The 20,161-nt window shown below is 58.1% G+C and overlaps 1 protein-coding gene across 1 annotated transcript in view; it reads right to left on the reverse strand.

Annotated features, from left to right (window-relative positions):
- Positions 1–17,455, reverse strand: part of PEPD (peptidase D) — a 109,620-nt gene extending 92,165 nt beyond the window's left edge. Inside the window, exons 1-3 of the mRNA XM_068528196.1 lie at positions 17,380–17,455; positions 8,927–9,110; positions 6,885–7,012 (exon numbers count right to left, since the gene is read on the reverse strand). Of these exons, the coding sequence (XP_068384297.1) occupies positions 6,885–7,012; positions 8,927–9,110; positions 17,380–17,396 (329 nt within the window). The 5' untranslated portion in view covers positions 17,397–17,455. The remainder of the gene's footprint in view (positions 1–6,884; positions 7,013–8,926; positions 9,111–17,379) is intronic.
- Between the last annotated feature and the right edge of the window lie 2,706 nt (positions 17,456–20,161).

A 20,161-nucleotide genomic window follows, 5' to 3' on the forward strand; every position in this document is an offset into this window, starting at 1 on the left:
GTGATGAGAAACATTCAAGCTTACTCATCGTCCCTGAAAAATCAGCCAGTGAGAAGACAAAGACGCAGGGCGGAGGAGGCTGGGTAGCCCTTGCCCACCTCACAAAGGGCTCCTGGTCACGGCTGCGCTGAGCAGGGCTGGTGGGTCCAGCAAGCACCATCCCCACCCCCCAGCCTCTTGGTAGGCGGATGAGTCAATGTCACTGCTGGTGACAGAGCTCACATCAGGAGCTCTAGCCGCCTGGGGGAAGGGTGTCCAAGATGCGCGCGCGCGCGCACACACACACACACACACACACACCGTCCCACGCCTGGGCACCACATCAGCATGGGGGATTCACTCCCGTCCTGCCTGTGATTGCATGATATTCTAGTCACCAAGTGTCAGATCTGAAAGAAGCCTCAGAGGAAATAGCAGATGGTTTTCAGATTGTGCTGCCTGGGCTCTCAGGGTGAGCAGACGACAGGCAGGTGGAGGTGCCAAGGACAGTGTACCTGGGGAGGCCCGTAGGGGACAGGGAGGGAGAGCGCTGTGGGACTCGGAAACGACCACTCTAAAAACAAGCTCCACATGCCTCTGAAACACCACGGACCAACCAGCACCGCTACCCAGGAAACAGATTCCCACTCCCCTCTCTGAGCCCTGCACCATTTTCCTCTCCACCCAAACAAGCGTCCCAGACCGGACTGTGGCCAGGAAACACAGAGCACAATCCAGGGACAGATGGGCGGCCTCGGGTGTCAGCAGCAGGGAGCTCACAGCCGTAGGCAGCGAGCCAGGCCGGGGAGACAGTGGTCCACTAAGATTGGCGGCCTGGTGCCCCAGAACCCTTTTTGCTTTACCGCCCTTTTGGCCTCTCTGAAGCGGGCACTGGGTATCAAGCTCCCGTTGTTAATTAAATTTGCACGATCCAATTGCATTAGCTTCTATGATTGAGACGGGACTCAAAGTTAAATGGCCAAAGGCTGTGCCTCCATTAGCACTGCCTGTAGCCTCTACGTGGGGCAGGAATTGATGACAAGCACCTTGCCTGGATGCTGGAGGCCCCGGTTCCAGGGCTTACCGCAAAGAGCTCGCTGACCCTTTGCTACCAAGCACTGACACCCTCAGCACAGCTGACCCTGCAGCCATTCACAGAAGCACGTGCCGGAAAGGCAAGAGGCAGGGCCATCGGTGTCATCACCACATTCACGCGGACTGCCCCGGCTCCAGTCCCTGCTCAGGACAGACGCCCAGAATTCTCAGCAGGTCCCCAATTCACCCCTGGTCCCCAGTCACTTCATCCCCTCCAGCTGTGACAGGCATCAAAAGCAAACCCCCAAAATATTCAGGAAGAGCCAAGGACATGCTTTCGAGGCCAGCCTCAATGATCCCTACAGAGGGGCGTCTTGGCCATTAGCCTGGACACTGACCTTTTCACCTCACCTCCCGTGGGGGACGCTAACTCTCCCAAGCTGTCTTGCCAAAGGACACCTCGGGAAACGTGCTCCTGCCTGCCCTACCTGGAAGTCTTGGCAGCCAGTACTCAGCAGAGACCTAGGAGACTTCAGACCTGGGAACATCTCCATGTATTCATCCTGAGGTCAAGGTCTTGAGAAGGTGGAACCAGAGGACGTGGGGGGATGAGGGGGAAAAGGAGAGGAGAACACGAGGCAGCTGTGATCTGTGGGCGGCCCCAGGGCCGTGTGCTTGCCTGTCCACCCCTCACCTACCAGCCACAAGCCACTTTACCTGCCATGGGAGCCAAGGAGTGGCAAGGGTCAGCCAGCCCATGGGAGAGCCGGCTGAAGCCATCCCGATGTCCAGGAGGAAGTGAGTCCAGGGGCCGGCCTCACCAAATGCCCTTTGCCCTCCTCGATGCACACTAGGCCTCAAGGGCCCCAGATCGCCCAACTAGCCACAGGCCTGGTTCTCAGCAAGAATAACCACTTGACAGATACAACCCGAAAAGCTGTGAGCATCTTTTCTGGCACTTTGCGTGTCATTTTTTTTCTAAAGGGCAGAGATAATTAAGTTTGAATAGTACTTATTTTTCCTGTTTGGGGGCCAATTATAGTAAAAATCATTTAAATGTCACCCTAAGAGATAAGTGTGCCATGCCACCACGTCAAGCCAGCCACCAGAGGTGTTGACAGGAGAAGGAGTGGCATGTCCACGTGAGCCTTACAGAGCTGGCTGGAGGGGTCACTGGGCAGCTATATGCCACCTGAGTGCCAGGCTGGCAGCAGTCTCACAGAGGGCTGCATGGAGCCCTGACTGGAGTTTGGGGTCCAGTAGGGCAGCTCATGCCAGACCCCGTCGTGTGGGAGATCCAAGTAGAAGCAACTGGATGGGAGAGGATGGGTCAGTAGGGAAGCCGACCCCACCCCCGAAACTCTTCCCTTCAAAAGGAAGGGGCAGCTCTGGCAGGAGAGAGGAGGGAGGGTCCCACTCAAAAGGGTTTGTGTCTTCAAGAAGGAGCCAGTGTCTGGGAACCCGGCCCACGCAGGCCTCTTTCACAGGCAGCTGGGCCCAGCATGCGACAGGGGAGGCCTTTCCCAGAACTCAGGGTCAGGGCAGGCGCAGCGAGTGCCCACACCCTGTGCGGGCCCTCCTGTGAGAAGGAGACTCTCAATTAATGCCCATGGTGCAGACACGGTGGAGCCCTCTAGAAAATGAAATTTCCAAGCGCAGGTCTAGCTGGCGAGCTGACCACCCGCATGGGGCTAATGAATAAGTAACAGGGCCAAATCACAGCCGTTACCATCCATCTCCAGCGGCCGCAGCCTGCCTGCAGCTACATACAGCGCGGCGGCCTCTCCTCCCGCTCACGCCCGGCACCCCGCACTTGCCCCAGAAGGAAGTCGGCAACCATGTCAAGCCTCTATTAGCTTCTTAGAGAAAAGCAGGGCTCTCCAAAGCTATGCAGGCGCCTGAACCTGGGCGGCGAGGCAGCACTTCCCAGCGAGGCCGGTGCGGAGAGCAGAGGTGATGGAGAGGAGGCCCGTGAGCAGCAGAGCCCGGGGAGAGGGGCCAAACGCCTCGCCAGGCCTCGGGCTGACCGGGGTCAGGCTCCCCGCAAACCGCCTGGGGTCAGAGCCAAAGGAATTCCCTTGGCCCTCCTCAGGAAGGCCTGCACCCCTCATCAGTGCCCGGGGCGCCTTCCCTAAAGACGGGGGAGCCAGGGCCAGGCCGTCAGGCGGGCGGAGGCAGCCTTCGTCCTGTGACCCAGCTGTGTGTATGGGGTGGGGGCAGTGACTGTGAAAAACCACACCCCAAACACCCCACAGACACACCACCCCGCAACCCTATACACACACACACACACACACACACCCCATACTCCACCCCACACACACACCACTCCACACACATACTACACCACACATATATCACATCCCACAGACACACCACCCCAAACCACACACCACACACACACACACACACACACACTCCCACACTCCACTCCCCCCCACACACCACCCAGCACACATACTATACCACACTATACCCCCCAACAAACATACCCACACACATCACACATGCACACACACTGCAGACACATACACACACACCACAGCACACATCAGTCCCCATCCCAGAAAGTGCAGCGCTCGGGGCCTCAGCTCTGGGGAGAGCCCCCTCCTCCCTACAAACCCCAGGCCGGCCACACTGTCTCACGTTCCAAGCCCGAGGCCTCAGCCAGGGATGGGAGCAGAAAACCGCCAAGGCTCCAAAGGTTCTAGGAGGGTCGCCCAGCCTGGCCCAAAGTTGCTCACCCTCTGTCAGTGCTGCAACTGCCCAAAGAGGCAACTTCCCACCTGCTTAGAGGACCCCAGACACCCCAGCAGCCAAAACTGCCATCAGCTGAGGCTGATTCTGACGAAAATGATGGGAAACACTCTCACATCAAAAAGACACCAAACTTTTGTAAGCAGACCCCAAATAAAAACAAAATAGCAGCTACCACACTTCTGTCCCCACAAAGGCCTGGGGTGAGGAACAGGTGGAGTACCAGGCTGCCCACGAGCCCCCTGGCGTCTGCAGCCCTGACAACAGGACAGGCTGTTTACACGGGAAGTGGCAGATCTACAGACGGGGGTGTTGTTTCCCTGGATGACTTTGGATTGCAGTGTCTGCCAGATGGATTTTCAAAAGCCATCAGACAGAGACTCAAAAGGAACCTGGGGAGCTGAAGGTCAAACGTTCAGTCCAGCGGAAAGGCCAGGTAATCCCATCAGCCTCGCTCCCACCCTATTGATTATGAGCGTCTGGAAACAGCTACACACATCAGATCTGGCTGCTCTCCACCTCCAGCCCCAGACAACCAACCCCTTCCACTGCCCTGTTCCCATCGTGCCTTCTCTCCCAAAGGCTTGGGACATGGGGACTAGGGGAGGGTCACACGAGAGCAGAGGAAGGGAAAGGCCTGCCGGGGATGGACACGGAGGGGAGCCAGGTCAGCTAGAGACAAGGGGCGAGCTATCTGCTGCGGAGCCAGAACGCCCGCTGGGACCAGCTTGCTCGGTCTGGCCTGCCCAGCGTGTACATGGAGCCTTTCCAAGAGGGAGACCCACCCTACAGACCCATCTGTACCCTCCAAGGTGCGTACCAGACAATCAGCTGCCCTGGCAAAGCAGGGACAGACTAAACGAGAACTTTTTACCAGCAGCTCTTAAACCCAGCCGTGGTCAAAGCACAGAACATCATTCCTGTATTATTGGAGATCATGCTCTAGAACAGCCAACCGATAACAGCTGCTCCCTGACCAATCAGGTCCTGGGTTTTAAACCCTCAAGTCGGGACCTCCCTGGTGGTCCAGTGGTTAAGACTCTGCACTTCCACTGCAGGGGGCACGGGTTCGATCCCTGGTCAGGGAACTAAGATCCCACATGCCGTGCGGCTTGGCCAGAACAAAACAAAACAAAAGCCCTCAAGTCAAGTGCTGTTTGGCTCCCCAGACGATGGCTGTGGGGAGGCAGGGTGAGATTTGCTCAGGTTTTCCCACTGGCGTGTGGAGTCCCCGAGGCAGGGGCCACGCCCCGGAGGATGTCCACCCTCCCCCACGGACAGGCACTTCCTGACTTCTCATGAGAGTTAGCTCTGCATAAGCAGCAGTCAGAAGAGGGGACGCACTCAGAGCCCCTCCACACCTCCTGACAGAAACTCGCCACTGCCCACGCCCACGTCTCACGGTGCTGCATCTCTGACTGCAGCGCTGCTGAGCAGTGGGCATCTCAGCACGCCCTGAGCCAAGAGGCAGGGCCACAGGGAGGCTGAGAGGGCAGCCAGGCCGAAGCCATGGGTGCCACCCAGGCACAGGGGCCACTGGCAGGACGGGCTGAGGCTCCAGCTCTGTGATCACCCTAAGGTGCGGGAAGGGCTCCGGGAGAATCTTCTCACGGAGACCAGATCTAAACTCTCACCAGGAAACTCCTCCAGTTACCAGGGCTTTGTGACAAATCACCCTGACACGCAGGGGAGTAAAAAAGCATGTATCACGTTCGCGGACTCTGAAGGTCGGGGCTCGGAACAAAGCCCTGAGAGGGCTGGGGCTTGGCGTCACCCACTCCAGCGGGTGGTGCTGGCTGTCAGCGGGGCCTCTGGTCCCTCCACATGGGTGAGTTTGGGCTCCTCACTGAGTGGCAACTGGGCTTGAGGAGCGAGAACCAGGTGGAAACCGTAGCACACTTTACAGCCTAGCCTCAGAAGTCACACGGTGACGCGGCCACGTTCACGCATCGAGGCAGTCACCCAGGTCCTGACTGAGTGAGGGAGGAGGGAAGAGATTCTGGCTCTCCATAGGGAATGGCCACAAATACTGTGGACATTACAAGCTGCCTGTCCCCAGCACCCTCGCTGCCTCATTTCAGTGTCACCAATGTAACCACCCCACAGTGACCATCACTGTGACTACAGCCCTGGCGATGCCTCACGAGGGCCATCATCGCCGTTCCACAGATAAGGCATCGGAGGCCCGACGGTGGCCAGACCCGCTCCCCGGAGAAGCCCACTGAGGTGTGGGAGCCCTGCCCTGGCCCTCTGCACAGAGCAATGTCCCTGCAGCAGCCGGATGCCTTATCATTCAAACCAGCCGCAGACCCGCCAGCCTACCCGGTACTGAGCATTTTGGGCCCATGAGGCAGCAAAGGCTGCAATGTATACATTAGCCCAGAATAAGCACTCTCCTGGCAGAAATGACACGCTGGAAGGCGGCGAGCATTTGGCAGGATCCTCTGATCACCTTAAGCATCCCCAGTTAAGTACAGCTTCTGCCTCAGCGCCTCTGAGCAGGCAGGAACGGCTCCCGGGAGGGGTGGACAGGGCCCTGAAGCTGGCAGGCACCACAGATGATGAGGGAGGCAGCCTCTCAGCCTCACCCAGGCCTCTGGCCTCACACTTCTCCCACAGCACAACCCTAGAGCACGACCCTATCTCCCAGGTGAGCCAGCTGAGGCAGGGCCTACATCCTGGGAGCCGCAGAGCCTAGCCCAGAGGCCGGCAGGCGGGAGGCACCCAGTAACGCCCTGCACTGCACGTCAGTGACGGGCTTCAGAGAAGGGCCCCAGGCTGCCCTCCCCACCACACCCAGGGAGGGGCTGCCTCCCACTGACCCAGGCCAAAGCCTCAGGCATCTTAACAAAGCTGGGAATCCGGAATTTCAAGATTAATAAATAGCACCTCCGAATAAACCTGACCATGGTCTGTGGCTCCAGCTCTGACACGCCTTCCCAGCAAAGGGTAACAGGCTCTGGCCCAGAGTAGGCTGTTAACAGGCCTGCCCGCTAACCCTCCCCCTTGCTAATTCTCGCCCCCCCACCCCCGCACAGGCCCCCTGCACCCACCCCCACCCCAGCCAGCCAGCGGTCAGCAGGCACGGTCACACGCCCCGGGGTGCTCCGTACTTTCCCATCCAGGTGGCGTGGCTGGGAGGAAACCTGGGCACGAAGAGCGTCGACATCCCAGTGTCCACATCCATCATGCCGTAGCAGCCTGGCTCGGTGACACCGAAGGCCCAGTGAAAGAAGGACTCCTGTGGTGGGAACAAGGACCCAGGTCACCCCGTCAGCAGGACAGAAACGTGAGGTGCAAGGAGAGAGGTGGGGTATCTGACCGAGCGCTTTCCTCCCCGCACCCTGGAGAGTCAGCTCGGGCTCCCTGGCTCTCGGTGCCTGACCCCCAGCCTCACACCACCCTCCACCTCAGCACTCTGCCCCCTGCACCAGCTGCAGGCTGCCGGCCCCTCCTTCCTCCTGGCTGGCTGCTCAGACCCTGCTTCAGGCCCGTGCCCCAGCCCCACCTGCACCCCACCTCACCGGCCACCCGCCTCAGGTCCCAGACAGGGCAGGTTAAGACACGGGTGCCCAGGAGCACCACGGGTCCGTCTCTGCCTTGCCCGCACTCCCCTCCCTCCCCCCACCTCTCTGCTACCCCCACTGCCTGCAGGCGGGCAAGATGCCACCTTGACTTAGACGCCCAGGCCGGGCATCTGCTCAGAAACGGATTCCTCCATTTAGGACTTCTTCCTTCCTTCTCCCACCCCCGGGGCAGCTGATGACTTTAGTGTTTAGCATTAAACACGGAGCTAAAATAGCGTTGTAAAGGTATGAAGTGGAGGAGGCGCTCTTCTAAAATTAATCTTGCATAACACCAGTAAGGGAGCCAACAGCTGAATTTAGGAGATCGGTTTTTAAGCCACAGACTATGGAAACCTCAAGAAGCATCAAGACTAGTCAGAGAAAACTTATTTAGACCTGCACATCTCCAGCAACAGGGACGGCAGGCTTGCAGCTGCAAGAACGACGCGGCAGAGGGAAGCCCTGCAGCAGGAGGTGCTTTCCGTAGAAAACATTGCGCCGTGGCTCCCGGCAGTGGGTCTCGGCCTGTGCCCTGCGGGGTGGACGCTGTCCAGCTGCAGAGGCCACGCCTTACCACCCGCTCTCCGCACTTAGCTCCCCTCTCGTTCCCCTGCCTCCTTCCTGACCCGGATGCTGGACGCCCATGTCCTCTCGCCTCTGCCTGCCCCTGGGGAGTTCCCAGCGCATCAGACCTCCGCTCAGGGCAGCGCAGGGAGGAGAAGAGAGCGCTAGACTTGGGTTCGGGAGATGGGTTCTAAATAATCCCAGCTCCACCTCTAGCAAGTCATTTCCCTCTGAGCCTGTTTCTTTATCTGTAAAGTGGGGCCAGCTCAGGGCCCTCCTGGCTTTCTGGGTGAGCTCCTCTGTCCAGTGTCCTTGTTCTTGTTCCTGGGAACCGAGAGATGCCAGTGATTCTCAGCCGAGGCCACCACATCCAAGCTGGCTTCCTGCAGCTGCGCCACCCGCTGCCCCACAGGGTTCCAGAACCTCGAGGAGCCCCTGGACCACTTCCCAGAGGAGGAAACCAAAACCCAGTGAAGGTCACAGGGTCGGCACTGGCCAATGCCCGGGCCGCCGACTCCTGCTCACGTGCCTCCTCCCAGGACCTCTGCAGCCCCCGTCCTCCTTGCCGTGGCAGAATCTGGCCCCAGGAACTCAGCCCGCCACATCTGCACCTCTCGCGGGCCAGGGAAGGCTGCCCAGCCCGCCCTCTGAGGTCCAGTCCTGTGGATACTACCCCCGAGCCCGGAACGCCCATCCCCAGCTCCACCTGTCGGAACTCACGCCGGCCGTCAGGGCTCACACCAAACACTGCCTCCTCCACGAAGCCTTCCTGCTTGCTCCCCGGGGAGCATCGTCGCTCCAGGCTCTGACCTGAGAGAGCGGAGGCTGGCTGGCGACGGCCCTGCCCCCCGCAGAGGGGGCTCCCTGGGGACCCAAGCCTCGGCCTGCTTTCAGAGAGCCTCTTCGGGGTCCCCCAGGGGGCAGAGCTGCCCAGGCCCACCAGGCCTGATGCTGGAGGAGGGCAGACAGCCCACAGCGGGCCTAGTGCACACTCAGAGATGTGGGAGGCTTCCGGCTGGGCTCACCTGGCGGAAGAGGACCCCGGTGTCGGTGCAGTAGCGCTGAGTCTCCTCCCCGCCCTGCAGCACCACGACAGAGCCGGCCTGCACCGCCGGGTTCTTTCGCAGACGCTCACACAGGCGCCGCCTGTTCAGGGCAAAGAGCGCCAGCGGCACCTTCAGGGTTTCGTTCCCCAGCCAAAATGAGGGTCTGCAAAGACACAAGCACACACCGCCACGCAGGCTTCTGTTAGCACCACCAGGCGCGCCCCCCACCCAGAGGCACGACCCCCATTAGCGCGTGGCAAGCGGGTCCAAGCTCGGCCTGCCCGTGACCCAGAAACAGCCCCTCACTGGGCCGCTGGAGGACCACAGGGGCTTGTCAACCACACCCTCCCCTCCTGTCCCTGAGCACTGGACCACAGTGGGGAGGAGAGGCAGCTGGGTCTGTTTAACTGGTAGATGGGTGAAGCCCACGGAAGGAAAGTCTGCAGTGGTGTGGAGACACACACCCCCAACCCCCAATTCCAGCCCTCAAGGAGCTTCCCATCTGTGCGAGATCTGGCCCAGACGACACTGGATCCCTGCCCATGTGTCTGCAGGCCGCCATCTTCTCTGCAAGTCACAGACCCAGCAGCCTGGGTTGTTCCTCACCTGAGTCGGGACACCCACCTGTCCCCAGCACATACACACGAACACACAGACACACCCAGGGCACGCAGCACCAGGCCCTAAGCCGAGCCAGGCTCGTAGGTGCCAAATGAGCAAGGAGGAAGCACGACAAGATGGACCTGGGAGCGGCAGCCCTTGCGGTGCTGGCCCTGAGGACGGCAGCCAGCAAGCAATGAGCTGTGGTGGCCTCACTGAAGGCCAGGCGGAGCCAGGCGTGGCAGGGCAGGTGGGTGTCTCTCCTCACGCCCACACTGGCTTCCCTTTTCACTGAGAAAACACCCCCTATCCCCCTAGCACCCACTCTCCAGACCCCTCCTGCCTCGGGCCCCTCTAGACAGCTGCCCCCACCCGAGGCTCCCCCTCCACCTGGGCATGGCCTGCCCCTCCCCTCGCCTTTCTCCCCACCCGACCCCCAAGTTGCTCCAGCATCAATTTTCCCCTCTCAGGATCATTCTCAGCATCCAGACATATAGGAACCTCACCCGGCTTGAAAATAAATAAATAAAAGCACTCCCCTTGACCCCCGTGCTCGCCAGCCGTCTACTTCTCTCTCCCTTTGCAATAAATATCCTCTGAAGAGTCACCCAGCCCATCCCCGTGTCCTGGCCACCCGTGCTCTCCTCAACCCATCCCAGCAGACCTTGGCCCACCCCCTCCTGCACTACAGCCCCTGCCAGGCCACAGTGGCCCCATGCTCCTGAATCTGCAGGTGGGTTCCCAGTCCTCAGGGGGCCTCGGTGCCCAGGACACTGGAGGCCACGCTCTCTGCTAAAACCCGGCCCAGCACCGGCCGCTCCGGGCCGCCCTCCGTCCTCAGCTCACCTCCAAGCTGGAGCCCGGACCATGCGGCTCATCCCCATCTCCCACCTGGACAACCGCAGGAACTCTTAGCTGTTCCCAGTCCCAGACTCTGCTACAGCCTGGTCTGCACCCACCCAGAGGGACCCTTGAAAAATGGAAATTCCAGCAGGCATTACCCTGCTCAACCCCTCCCCGCTTTCTACTGCCCTTACAACACGATGCAGATTTACTCCCAGCCACAGGGTGCTGAGGGGAGCCGCACAGGCATCCCACCCTTCCCCAAACTCCGAGAACGCTCCCACTGGGGGCCTTCGCTGCTGCTGTTCCCTGTGAGGCGTGCTCTCTCCCAGTGCCTACCAGGCTCGCGTTCTTGCTTTATCCAGGCCTCTGGAGAAATGCTCCCCCTTCCCGGAAGCTTTTCCAATAACCCCATCCAAACCTATCCGCTACTCTCTTCCCGCCTCTCTAGAGCCACGCATCGCTGCCGAACAGTATATATTTACTTGCTTGTTGTCTCCCCAGGTAAAATGTAACCTCTGTGAGGGCAGGGACCTTGCCTCCTTCCCGGCACCTAAAATAGTCCCACGTGAATGACTAAACAAAGGAAGGAAGTGCAGTCGTAGCGAGCGGGCCGGGGGCCAGCAAGGCCAGAGCCAGGGTGCAGGAGTCAGGCAGTGCGTGTGATGTGTGCTCAAGGGAGGCCCTGCAGGCTCTCTGGCCAGCAGGGAGCAGGCACGGAGGTCCAAGAGGGGAGGGACAGCCCAGAGCTGGTGCAAGACAGGGGGCTCTGCCTGGGGCTGCAGTAAGAGTTGGGCAGATGGAACCTGCTCTCACGGCCCTGGGGCACCTCCCACACTCACCTGGCCATGGGACCCTCAGAGGAAGGTGACACCTCCTGCACATCTTGGCTCCAATGGCACTTTCTCAGGATGGCTTTCCCTGGCTTCCCTCTTTAACCTTGCAGCTCTCTCCCCGGCCTGTCCCCCCACTTAGCCCTGGGCTGGGCTTCCCCTACTCGTGTCTCCAAATCCACTCTCCCACTCTGTCCAGGCCTGGCCCACGAGGACCTCGTTAGCTCCAGGAGGATTTGGTGACTGGGAGACAGGGCAAGAGGCTGGAGAGTGGGAAGAGATGGGGGAGGACAGAGAATCCATTCCCAGCTCCCTCCCTGGGGAAACCTGGATCTACAAAGGCTGCTCATTCTCCCCCCACCCAACCTGCCCACAGCTGTGTAAACCCACCCTGCATTACACTCTCTTTAGTCACCCCTTGGATTGAGGCTCGTCCAAGTCCCTGCTGAAATGACGTGTTCACTCTCCAACATAAATGTGTACTGGTGCTCACTGGTGAGGTCCGCCTCTGTCCACTAGAATGGAAACCCCATGATCGCAGAGATCTGGGTCTGCTCTAGTCCCTGCTGCCCCGTGCCTAGCACTATGTTTAGCACACAGCAAGTGCTCAATAAATATCTGCTGAGTGAACAACTGTCACAACGTGGGGCCACCCACACAGCTGTGCGAAGTTGCCACATCAGCCCCAGAGGGGCAGGAAGCAGAACCCTTGGGCCAGCCTGGCCAGGAAGGGTGGAGGGGTCTTGCCCACCCCGCACGTGCTGACAGGACTACAGCCTCCCTGCTGTCCCCCTTCCCGGGCATGGGCCCCACTCACCCTCCTGGGCGGGTGGACACAAGAAGCCAGGGCTTCCCCTAAGCCGTGCCACTTGCCTGCCATGCTCAGCCACAAGGATGAAAGGACAGAGGTGACAGCTCACAAACATGCCAGCGCCCCAGCTGGCCGTGCTATCAGGAACTGAAAGTGCAGCCACCAGCACCCGTGCACAGAGTCCCCCAAGCTCCCTCCCATTCTTTCCCCTCACTCAGCAAAGCCCATGGAGGGAGTGGGCTCAGGGAAGAGCCTCGTCTCTACAGACTCCCAGCGGCACAGAGGGAATGGCACCAAGGCACTGCTGCAGATGGCCTCGGCCAAAGGTGCCTAGATCCGTGCAGACTCAACAGTACAACTGCCTGAAAATGCCCAGCCTCGGCCGGCGGCCTGCACAGCCCCACCCACCTCATCCCACCACCCCCCATGCCTCACACCCCACACACCTTCTTCCTTAAACACACCAGCTACCGGGTCCACCTGGACTGCCACCACGTCCCCACCTGGAAGGCTCTCAGAAGGGCTGGGCTTTGTCTTATCCAGAACCTTCTGAGAGACCTAAATTCCTCAGGGCACCCAGACAGGACCTTTGTGGCCCAAGGGCCAAGCAGCCCAGGTCAAGACAGGAAACTCAATACGCTTCCCTCCTGTGAGTATCAGCTGCTCCTGCAAAATCTACAACACAATCTAGTCCTCCACGGGCTCAGCCAGAACAAGAAAGGCAGCCTGGCCAGAGCCCCCAGGCAGGTCGATGGCTGCAGTCATTCATTACGGCAGGGTACCCCAGAATCAAGCTTTATAGAGACATGCCCTTTGATTTCTCATGACATAAACCAACCCCTCAGAGAGAATGTTGGGCCCAGAGCCATCGCAGGTGGCTTCTCCCTGCAAGTTCAGCAAAAGCAGCACCCATAAAACATCCCCAACTGGTTTCTGCTGGAGCTCTTTCTAACTGGCACCCGGAATCTAAAAGGCAAAAGCCAGGTCGTCCCCAAGTCCAAGTATAAATAAGGCACACTTTACTGCAGGCAGCCAAGGGCACAGGCAACGCCCGGGGAAGACCGCAGGGGCTGGCGGACAAAGGCTCCAGGGTATCAAAGAGACACACAGAACAAGCTCCAGCCCCCATGGGCCAGCCCACCCCCTGCCAACTGCCAGAGCCCAGGAAATGGCCAGTGACCAGCTCCCGCAGAAGGTGTGATACCACTGCTCCGAAACTCTCTCCTGTCCCCCAAATCAGTACTGAGTCAGCCCCTCCTTTGACCTCAATGGCCACCTGCAGGGTTCTCACCCAAGGGATTCATGCATAGTGTTTAGGGAGTCCACCTACTTGGATGGGAAAAAAAATTATATCTTTATTTTTTCTAACCTCACCTTTAAATTAACATTTTCTTCAATTATTAATGTAAGCAACAAACCACAACAGTATCAGCAGTGTGTGAATCTGTCACCAACAGAAATCAGAGGTATTTTCATGTCACCTTATTGATGTCACAGTACCTCAAAATACCACTTTTACTCATCACTACTTCAACATTAAGGTGGTTCTTAGACCTGCTGCTTTTATTATTTAATGTATAAAGAAGCATATACTACTATACCACAAATTTATTTCTTAACATCTTGATAACTGTATTTCCATATAATTGGTTTTCCCGGTAATCCTCTGTATTTTATTTCATCATGCTGAGAGTCATGTAAAGGTCTCACAGATGCCCATGGGGTCCACAGCACAGACAAGATCCCTGCAGTAGGATGTGACACCACTTCTGGATGGGGCCATGCTGCTAAGCTTCCGGCAAGAGAGGCCAGTCAAGGACCGGCCTGCTTCCTTGGCCACAGCCTCCAGCTCAGGCCAGGCACCGAGCCCACCGAGCCCTCCGGCTGCCTGTCAGCAGGGCCAGCCCGCTCACCCTGGCTGGAGGGGCCTCACGGCAGCTGGTCAGCATCTCCCATCCTGCCTACCTTTCTCCTGAGGAGGGTCGGGGGACTAAGCACACACAGGGACCTGAGTGGAGTCAGACCAGGCCTGGGGAAGGGCATGGGAAAGCAAAGGGGCACTCAGTGGCCAGCCTGCCTCCCACAGACCCACCCCTCCCCCCAACCCCCAAGGTCAACCCAATGCGTCTTCTCCAACAGCACCAGGTTCATATCAGGGTGGGGACAGGCTCTGATCCAGAACCTGGCTCCTCCAGATACTTGCCCTCCAGAAATGCTGACTCCAGCGTGAACTATGACCCCACAGGTACACACCCAGGGCAGCTCACCTGCTGCTTATCACTGGGCAAAAGCCCTCTGGGCAGCAGCTCCCTGAGAGTCACTCAGTTAAAGAATTAAAGATACTCCTTCAGAGATATAGGGATATATGTTTATGTATAGCTGATTCACTTTGTTATACAGCAGAAACTAACACACCATTGTAAAGCAATTATATTCCAATAAAGACGTATAAAAAAAAAAAAGAAAGATACTCCTTCATCCTATTCAGAGTTCTGTTCCCACTCCCGCCCACCGTTCCTTTCCTCAATCACTGAGGGCTCCGTGCAAAGCGGGATGGCATGTTGGACTAGTGTAAAGTAAATCCTCCTCTTATTCATTAGGCACCGTGTCACCCAGCACCAATCACTGGGCGGCCACAGGGCCCTGGAGACACAAACTGAACTGGTCCCTGGGCTTCAAGGATGCCGGAGAGACATGAAGGGGAGCAACCTCTCACTCAACCATGATGGGCAGGAGTGCAGATGTAGAAGAGCATTCTGCCAGTGGGAAAAACTGGGATTCTCTGGAATATTGAGCAGGAAGCCTTGACTGGAGGTCAAGAGGGAGGGGGGTCAGGAAAGGCTTCTAGGAGGAGGAACCATCTGAGCTGAGTCTGCAAGTATGTGAACAATATGTCAGAGGATGAGGACTCTCCAGGGCCAGCCGGTGAGTGGGCAAAGGGAGGTGGAGAAAGGAAAAAGCCATGTGGGGGGCCGATGCAGCAGGTCTGGCAAGTGCAGAGAAGTCTCATCTCTGTCCATGGGAAGCTCAAGGCATGACTCAAGGAGAAGGCAGGGCTCCCTCCCACCAAGTGATATTGGATTAGGGGAGGGGGTGGAGACGACGTCACGGCAGACTCTCTGGGGGCTGTGGGACCCTCTGTCTCAAACTTGAAGTCCCTGCCCAGGCTGGCAGGACAGAGCAGGATCAACCCGTAAACACTCCCCAGAAGAGCTTCTCAAGTTTCCAGTTGAATCTGAGATACTAGCTTAGGGCTTCCACTATTCCCCACATCACGTGGAGTACACTCCAAGCACCCAGGCCTCCCCGGGCCCAGGATCTGGAAGGACTCTACAGGCAACCAAATCCAACTCCTGGGGAGCCTGTGGCTGTGACTTGATGGTATGGTGCCTTGTTATGCCTGACACTCTGATCTGTCCTGTGTATGCAGCTGGGCACCGAGCTTTGCTGGAAACACACTCGAAGCCTCTTCCACTTAAAGAATCTGCTGGGCTCTAAGTGTCCAGCAGGGTAACCCATACCAGCCTGGGATGGCTCTTGCCAAGCAGGTCCTGCCAATCTCTGGAAGCTAGCTGCACCTGTCAGGTCTCCCTTCCAATTACACACCTCTCCAAGGCCTCTGTCACTCAGTTTTACTGCTCCATGGCCCAGAGAATCAGTTTTGCTATAAGGGCCCTCCTTCCAGGATTCAGCCAGCTCTAGACTCACGCCCATCCAATCACCAGCCTGGCTCCCTGTCTCTTCGGGAGAGCAGCAGACCTCAAGCCAGCATGGTGCCCTGAATCCAAATGCAGACCCTGGAACTCCCTGTGACCACCTGGTGGCCCAGATATAGGGGTAATTGACCCACATGTGGGCACTGGCCTACACTTACTGCTCATTCTGCTCTTTAAGACAGGGTCACAGGCTGGGCTCAAGGATCTGGCCCTAGACTCCTTCACACTCATCTGGGACTTTGCAAGCATAGTTCTCTGCCTCAGGGGTGCTCAAGGACTAGCACAAATGTCATCCAGGAAGTGAAGCCTACCCACACTCTCCTCTGAGCTCAGAATCCATGCCCATCAATGGCACACACCAAGACTAGAGGCATGACATCTACCCCAGTGGCCCATGAACACCTAAGGGTAGGCCCAATACTGTTCCTGGAATACAGCAGGTGCCTATTAAGTGTTTGATTTGCATGTCCTAAGCTCTCCCAACCTTGGAGTTGGGGGCCAACTGAGGGGGCCATTTTCTGTTGCCACTCTCCCTACCTTCCAAAAAGAGAGATGCATTTAGACCACCAGTTCCCCCATTCTGATCTCAATTCCAGCCTGGCATCTGGGGCACTGCCCTCTCTCTACCACTCCCCTTCCCAGCCCCCAGCATCTCCAGGCCCAAATGCCGCCCCCATAATTGGGCCTTGCCCTGAACTCATACATAGCCCAGGGGATAGTCGTCTCAAAGGCAGATCTGAGCAGATTAAAAACCCTTGGAAGTTTCCAGTCCCTTAGGACAAAGTCTGGAAAAGCCAGCTGGGACACTGTGCCCTCCAGCACAGGGACACGCTCCACTGTCCCCCGTCCCCAGAACACTCTGAACTCTCAACCTTTGTTCAGATGTTCCTTCATCAGGGACACTCCGCAACGCTTCAGTGAGCCCACCCGTCCACATTTCCTGCCACTAGGACCATTCACCATTCTTTCATTCAGCAGAATTTATGAAGCATCTACTGTGTGCAAGACATGTACTAACAAGGTCCAGGAGCAAACCAGACAAAGGCCCTGACCTCACACTTTAAATGGAGAGAAGACAAGAAACAAGTTGTTTCTTTTTTTTCTTATGTACTATATAATTTACCAGGTGGTGATAAGAGTAGGCTAGGTGCTTAGGGAAATCTTCTCTGAGGAAGTTCCATACGGGCCCTGAAGGAAGAGGAGAAGTGCCGCGCTAGGGAGAGGATTCCAAGCCCATCTCAAACGCTGCCTCCTCCCGGGGACGGGGGGGGCCCCCAGGTCCCCAGCGCCCTGGCAACGCAGTCTTCCCATCTGAGGGTCGTGACCGTGAATGCGCGCGTGGACCCCACCTCGGCCGCACAGTGGGGACTCCACACGCGCGGGTGGGGCCTGAACGCCACTGCGGCCCCGAGGGCAGTGGGCAGTGGCCAGGGAGCTGACTCGGACGCGCAGCCAGACGCCCCGCGCTGGACGCCCAACCCGCGCGAAGAAGCGCGCTGCCCGCGGCCACATTGCACGCCCGGCGGGTACGCGGCCCTGCAACGGGGCTCTTAGCCACTGTCCAGCCGGGAGGCCCAAGTCCCCGCTCCGCGCCGCCGTGCAAGGGCCGGGGACAGCAGCAGCACTCACCCGGTGGCCGCCGCCATGCTTGCCCAGCTCCAGCGTCACGTGAAGTGCGGCGTCAGCTGAGCCCCACCAGGCCCCCACATCGAGGGGCGGGGCCTGGGCGGGGCCTGGGCGGGGCCGGGAGCCATTGCCCCGCCCCCTCTAGTGAAAAGGCTCCGCAGGACCCGGAGGGGCGGAGCCCTGAAGAAGGAGAAGAATCTATCTACACGCCGGCCGCCATCTGCAGGCGAGGGGCGGGGCTGGGGTGGAGGCAGAGGCCTTTCCAGAATAGGAGGGAACTTCCTCACGCAGTGGATACCTTGATTTTGGCCCTGACCTGGCGTCCCAGCCTGCCCAGGGGGAAGACACCTTGGGAGAGGGAGCCTCTGACCCAGTCTAGGTACGGGGCAGAGGTGACAGCTGTTGCTTAAGAAGGGAAATGGCTTGAGCAAAGGCCAGGGCAATTGGAATAAACTAAAAGTTCAGTGTCCAGGAGGGGGGTGTGGGAGTGAGAGGTGCAGCCTCAGAGGTAAGCAAGGGTCAGATCTTGCACCACCTTGAATATGGGGCTGGGGAGTTAGGTCTGTTGGGACCTTTCCAAGCTCCCTCAACTGCAGGATGGAGAAGGACCTGGGGACAGGGAGGCCAGTGAGGAGGGCTGGGGAGAAGTGGGCACAGGGAGGGCACAGTTCAGGAGAACTGTGGGCATCCCCCTCTGCCCTGCTGGGTACTCTTGTTGGGTGCAGTGTCCTCCAGAAGGTTGGGGAGCGGGACAGGAAGGGTGGTGGTAAGTAGATGTTCCAGGGGAGCTCCCTGTGTTGCCGGTGCCTTAGAATAATAGTAATACTAACAGGTACGGAGCACTCAGTGTGCCCCAGTGCTTTGCAAGTGTCAGTTCACTGAATCCTCACAATAGCTCTGTGAGGTAGGCTCTGTCCTTAATGCCATTTTACAGCTGAGGAAACCAAGGCCCAGAGAAGTAGATAACTCACCTGAGTTCACACAGGGGCTGACCTCATGCAGTAGTGACTTGGTAGTGATTCACACTGGCTCAGTAAAGGAAGGGGCCCCAGGGCTGGTGGGGGAGGTTACCCCTTGAGTCCTGGCCTCCACGAGGGTTATGCAGATGTGTGTGGACAGGATGTGAGGCCCAGCACGTGCCCATGGGCTTCTTTACCCCAGCCCCCAGCTATCTCACAGCTGGAAGTAGCTTCTCTTTGAAGACCTTGGGTTTGGGAGTGCCTCTTGTTTCTTTGTCAGAACAAGGATGCGGGTCACCATGGCTGAGCTAGGGAGGCACCAGGGACTCCGAGATGGAGAAGCAGCTGTTGTTTGTCCCCACAAAGCTGGGAAGAGAGCAGGCCCCTTAAATAGGGGGAGGAATCAAACCAGAGCATAAGCAGGGTGGGTGACACAGCGTGCCTGCTTCAAGTCCTAGCACCATCCCTGGTTTCCTCATCTGACAGGTGGGAGCTAATGGTATCGCCTCACGGGGCTGCTGCAGGATTTCATGAGCAGGCATCCAGGCACCTTTAGCCTGTGGCACAGCTAAAATGGCCAAAGCCATGAGGAGGAAGGTGGCACCTCCAGACAGCCCTTCCCACCTCCCTAACCCAGATAAGACCAAGGAGAGTTGATGGAAGAGGGGACATCCATCCTTCCTCCCCCTTCCCACTTCCTCCAGGCAGGACCCCAGAGAGGACCTGTCCGCCCTCTTGCCAGTTTCCAGGGAGGAGAGCAGAGGTATAAGCCCCACACCCGACTGCCCAGCCCATTGCCCTGAGAACTTGGACCCGCCCCCCACTTCCCATTATGCAGTTTCCCACCTTCAGCGAAAGAGACTGGACACTTTTTAAAAATAGCAAAGGGTGAGCAGAATGAACTTCTCATGCTCTTTTGTGGAAGGAAAACCTGCCCCGGAGCTAATCACAGCCCCTACACCATTGATTTTGACAAAAAATACGTGAAAATTAAGCCAACTGCCAGCTCTGAGTGTTTATTAGTATGAAAAAGAAGTAATTATCCTAAATAGCCACAAAATAATAGGGGGAGGGCACCTACCAACTGAGTGGAGCACCCTTGTTTGTGGGCAGTGCTGGGGGGTGGGAGGGGCCTGCCCCTGCTTCCTGCCCACCCTGGTCTGTCTGGATGGAGGGCTTGCCCTGCCAGTGAGCCTGGCACAGAGGGCTGCCCTGCTACCGCTCACCCCTCCCCATCAGAGGCTCTGGCAGGGGCTCCAGGAGAAGCAGCCTTGGTAGTGGGTGAAGATTACTCATGCAGGGCCAACCCTGAATGCTGCAGGAAGCCAGGAGGCAATTGGGAAAAGATTGACTTTATTTATTTTATTTTATTTATTTATTTATGGCTGTGTTGGGTCTTCGTTGCTGTGCGAGGGCTTTCTCTAGTTGCGGCAAGTGGGGGCCACTCTTCATCGCGGTGCGCGGGCCTCTCACTATCACGGACTCTCTTGTTGCGGAGCACAGGCTCCAGACGCGCAGGCTCAGTAATTGTGGCTCACGGGCATAGTTGCTCCGCGGCATGTGGGATCTTCCCAGACCAGGGCTCGAACCCGTGTGCCCTGCATTGGCAGGCAGATTCTCAACCACTGCGCCACCAGGGAAGCCCGAAAAGATTGATTTTAGAGAGTTGGAGCGAGAGAGTATAAATCAGCAAGGGAGAGCTCCAGCCAGCACACTCAGGCCTCACGCAGCGTCCCCTCTGAGGTCACAGACTGTTGGTTGAAAGTCTCCCCTCATCATGACCTACAAGTGGCTGAGATGTGTTTGCGCTCAGCCAGCCCAGTGGC

Source organism: Eschrichtius robustus, chromosome 19 (assembly GCF_028021215.1).
Source record: "Eschrichtius robustus isolate mEscRob2 chromosome 19, mEscRob2.pri, whole genome shotgun sequence".
Lineage (NCBI taxonomy): Eukaryota > Metazoa > Chordata > Mammalia > Artiodactyla > Eschrichtiidae > Eschrichtius > Eschrichtius robustus.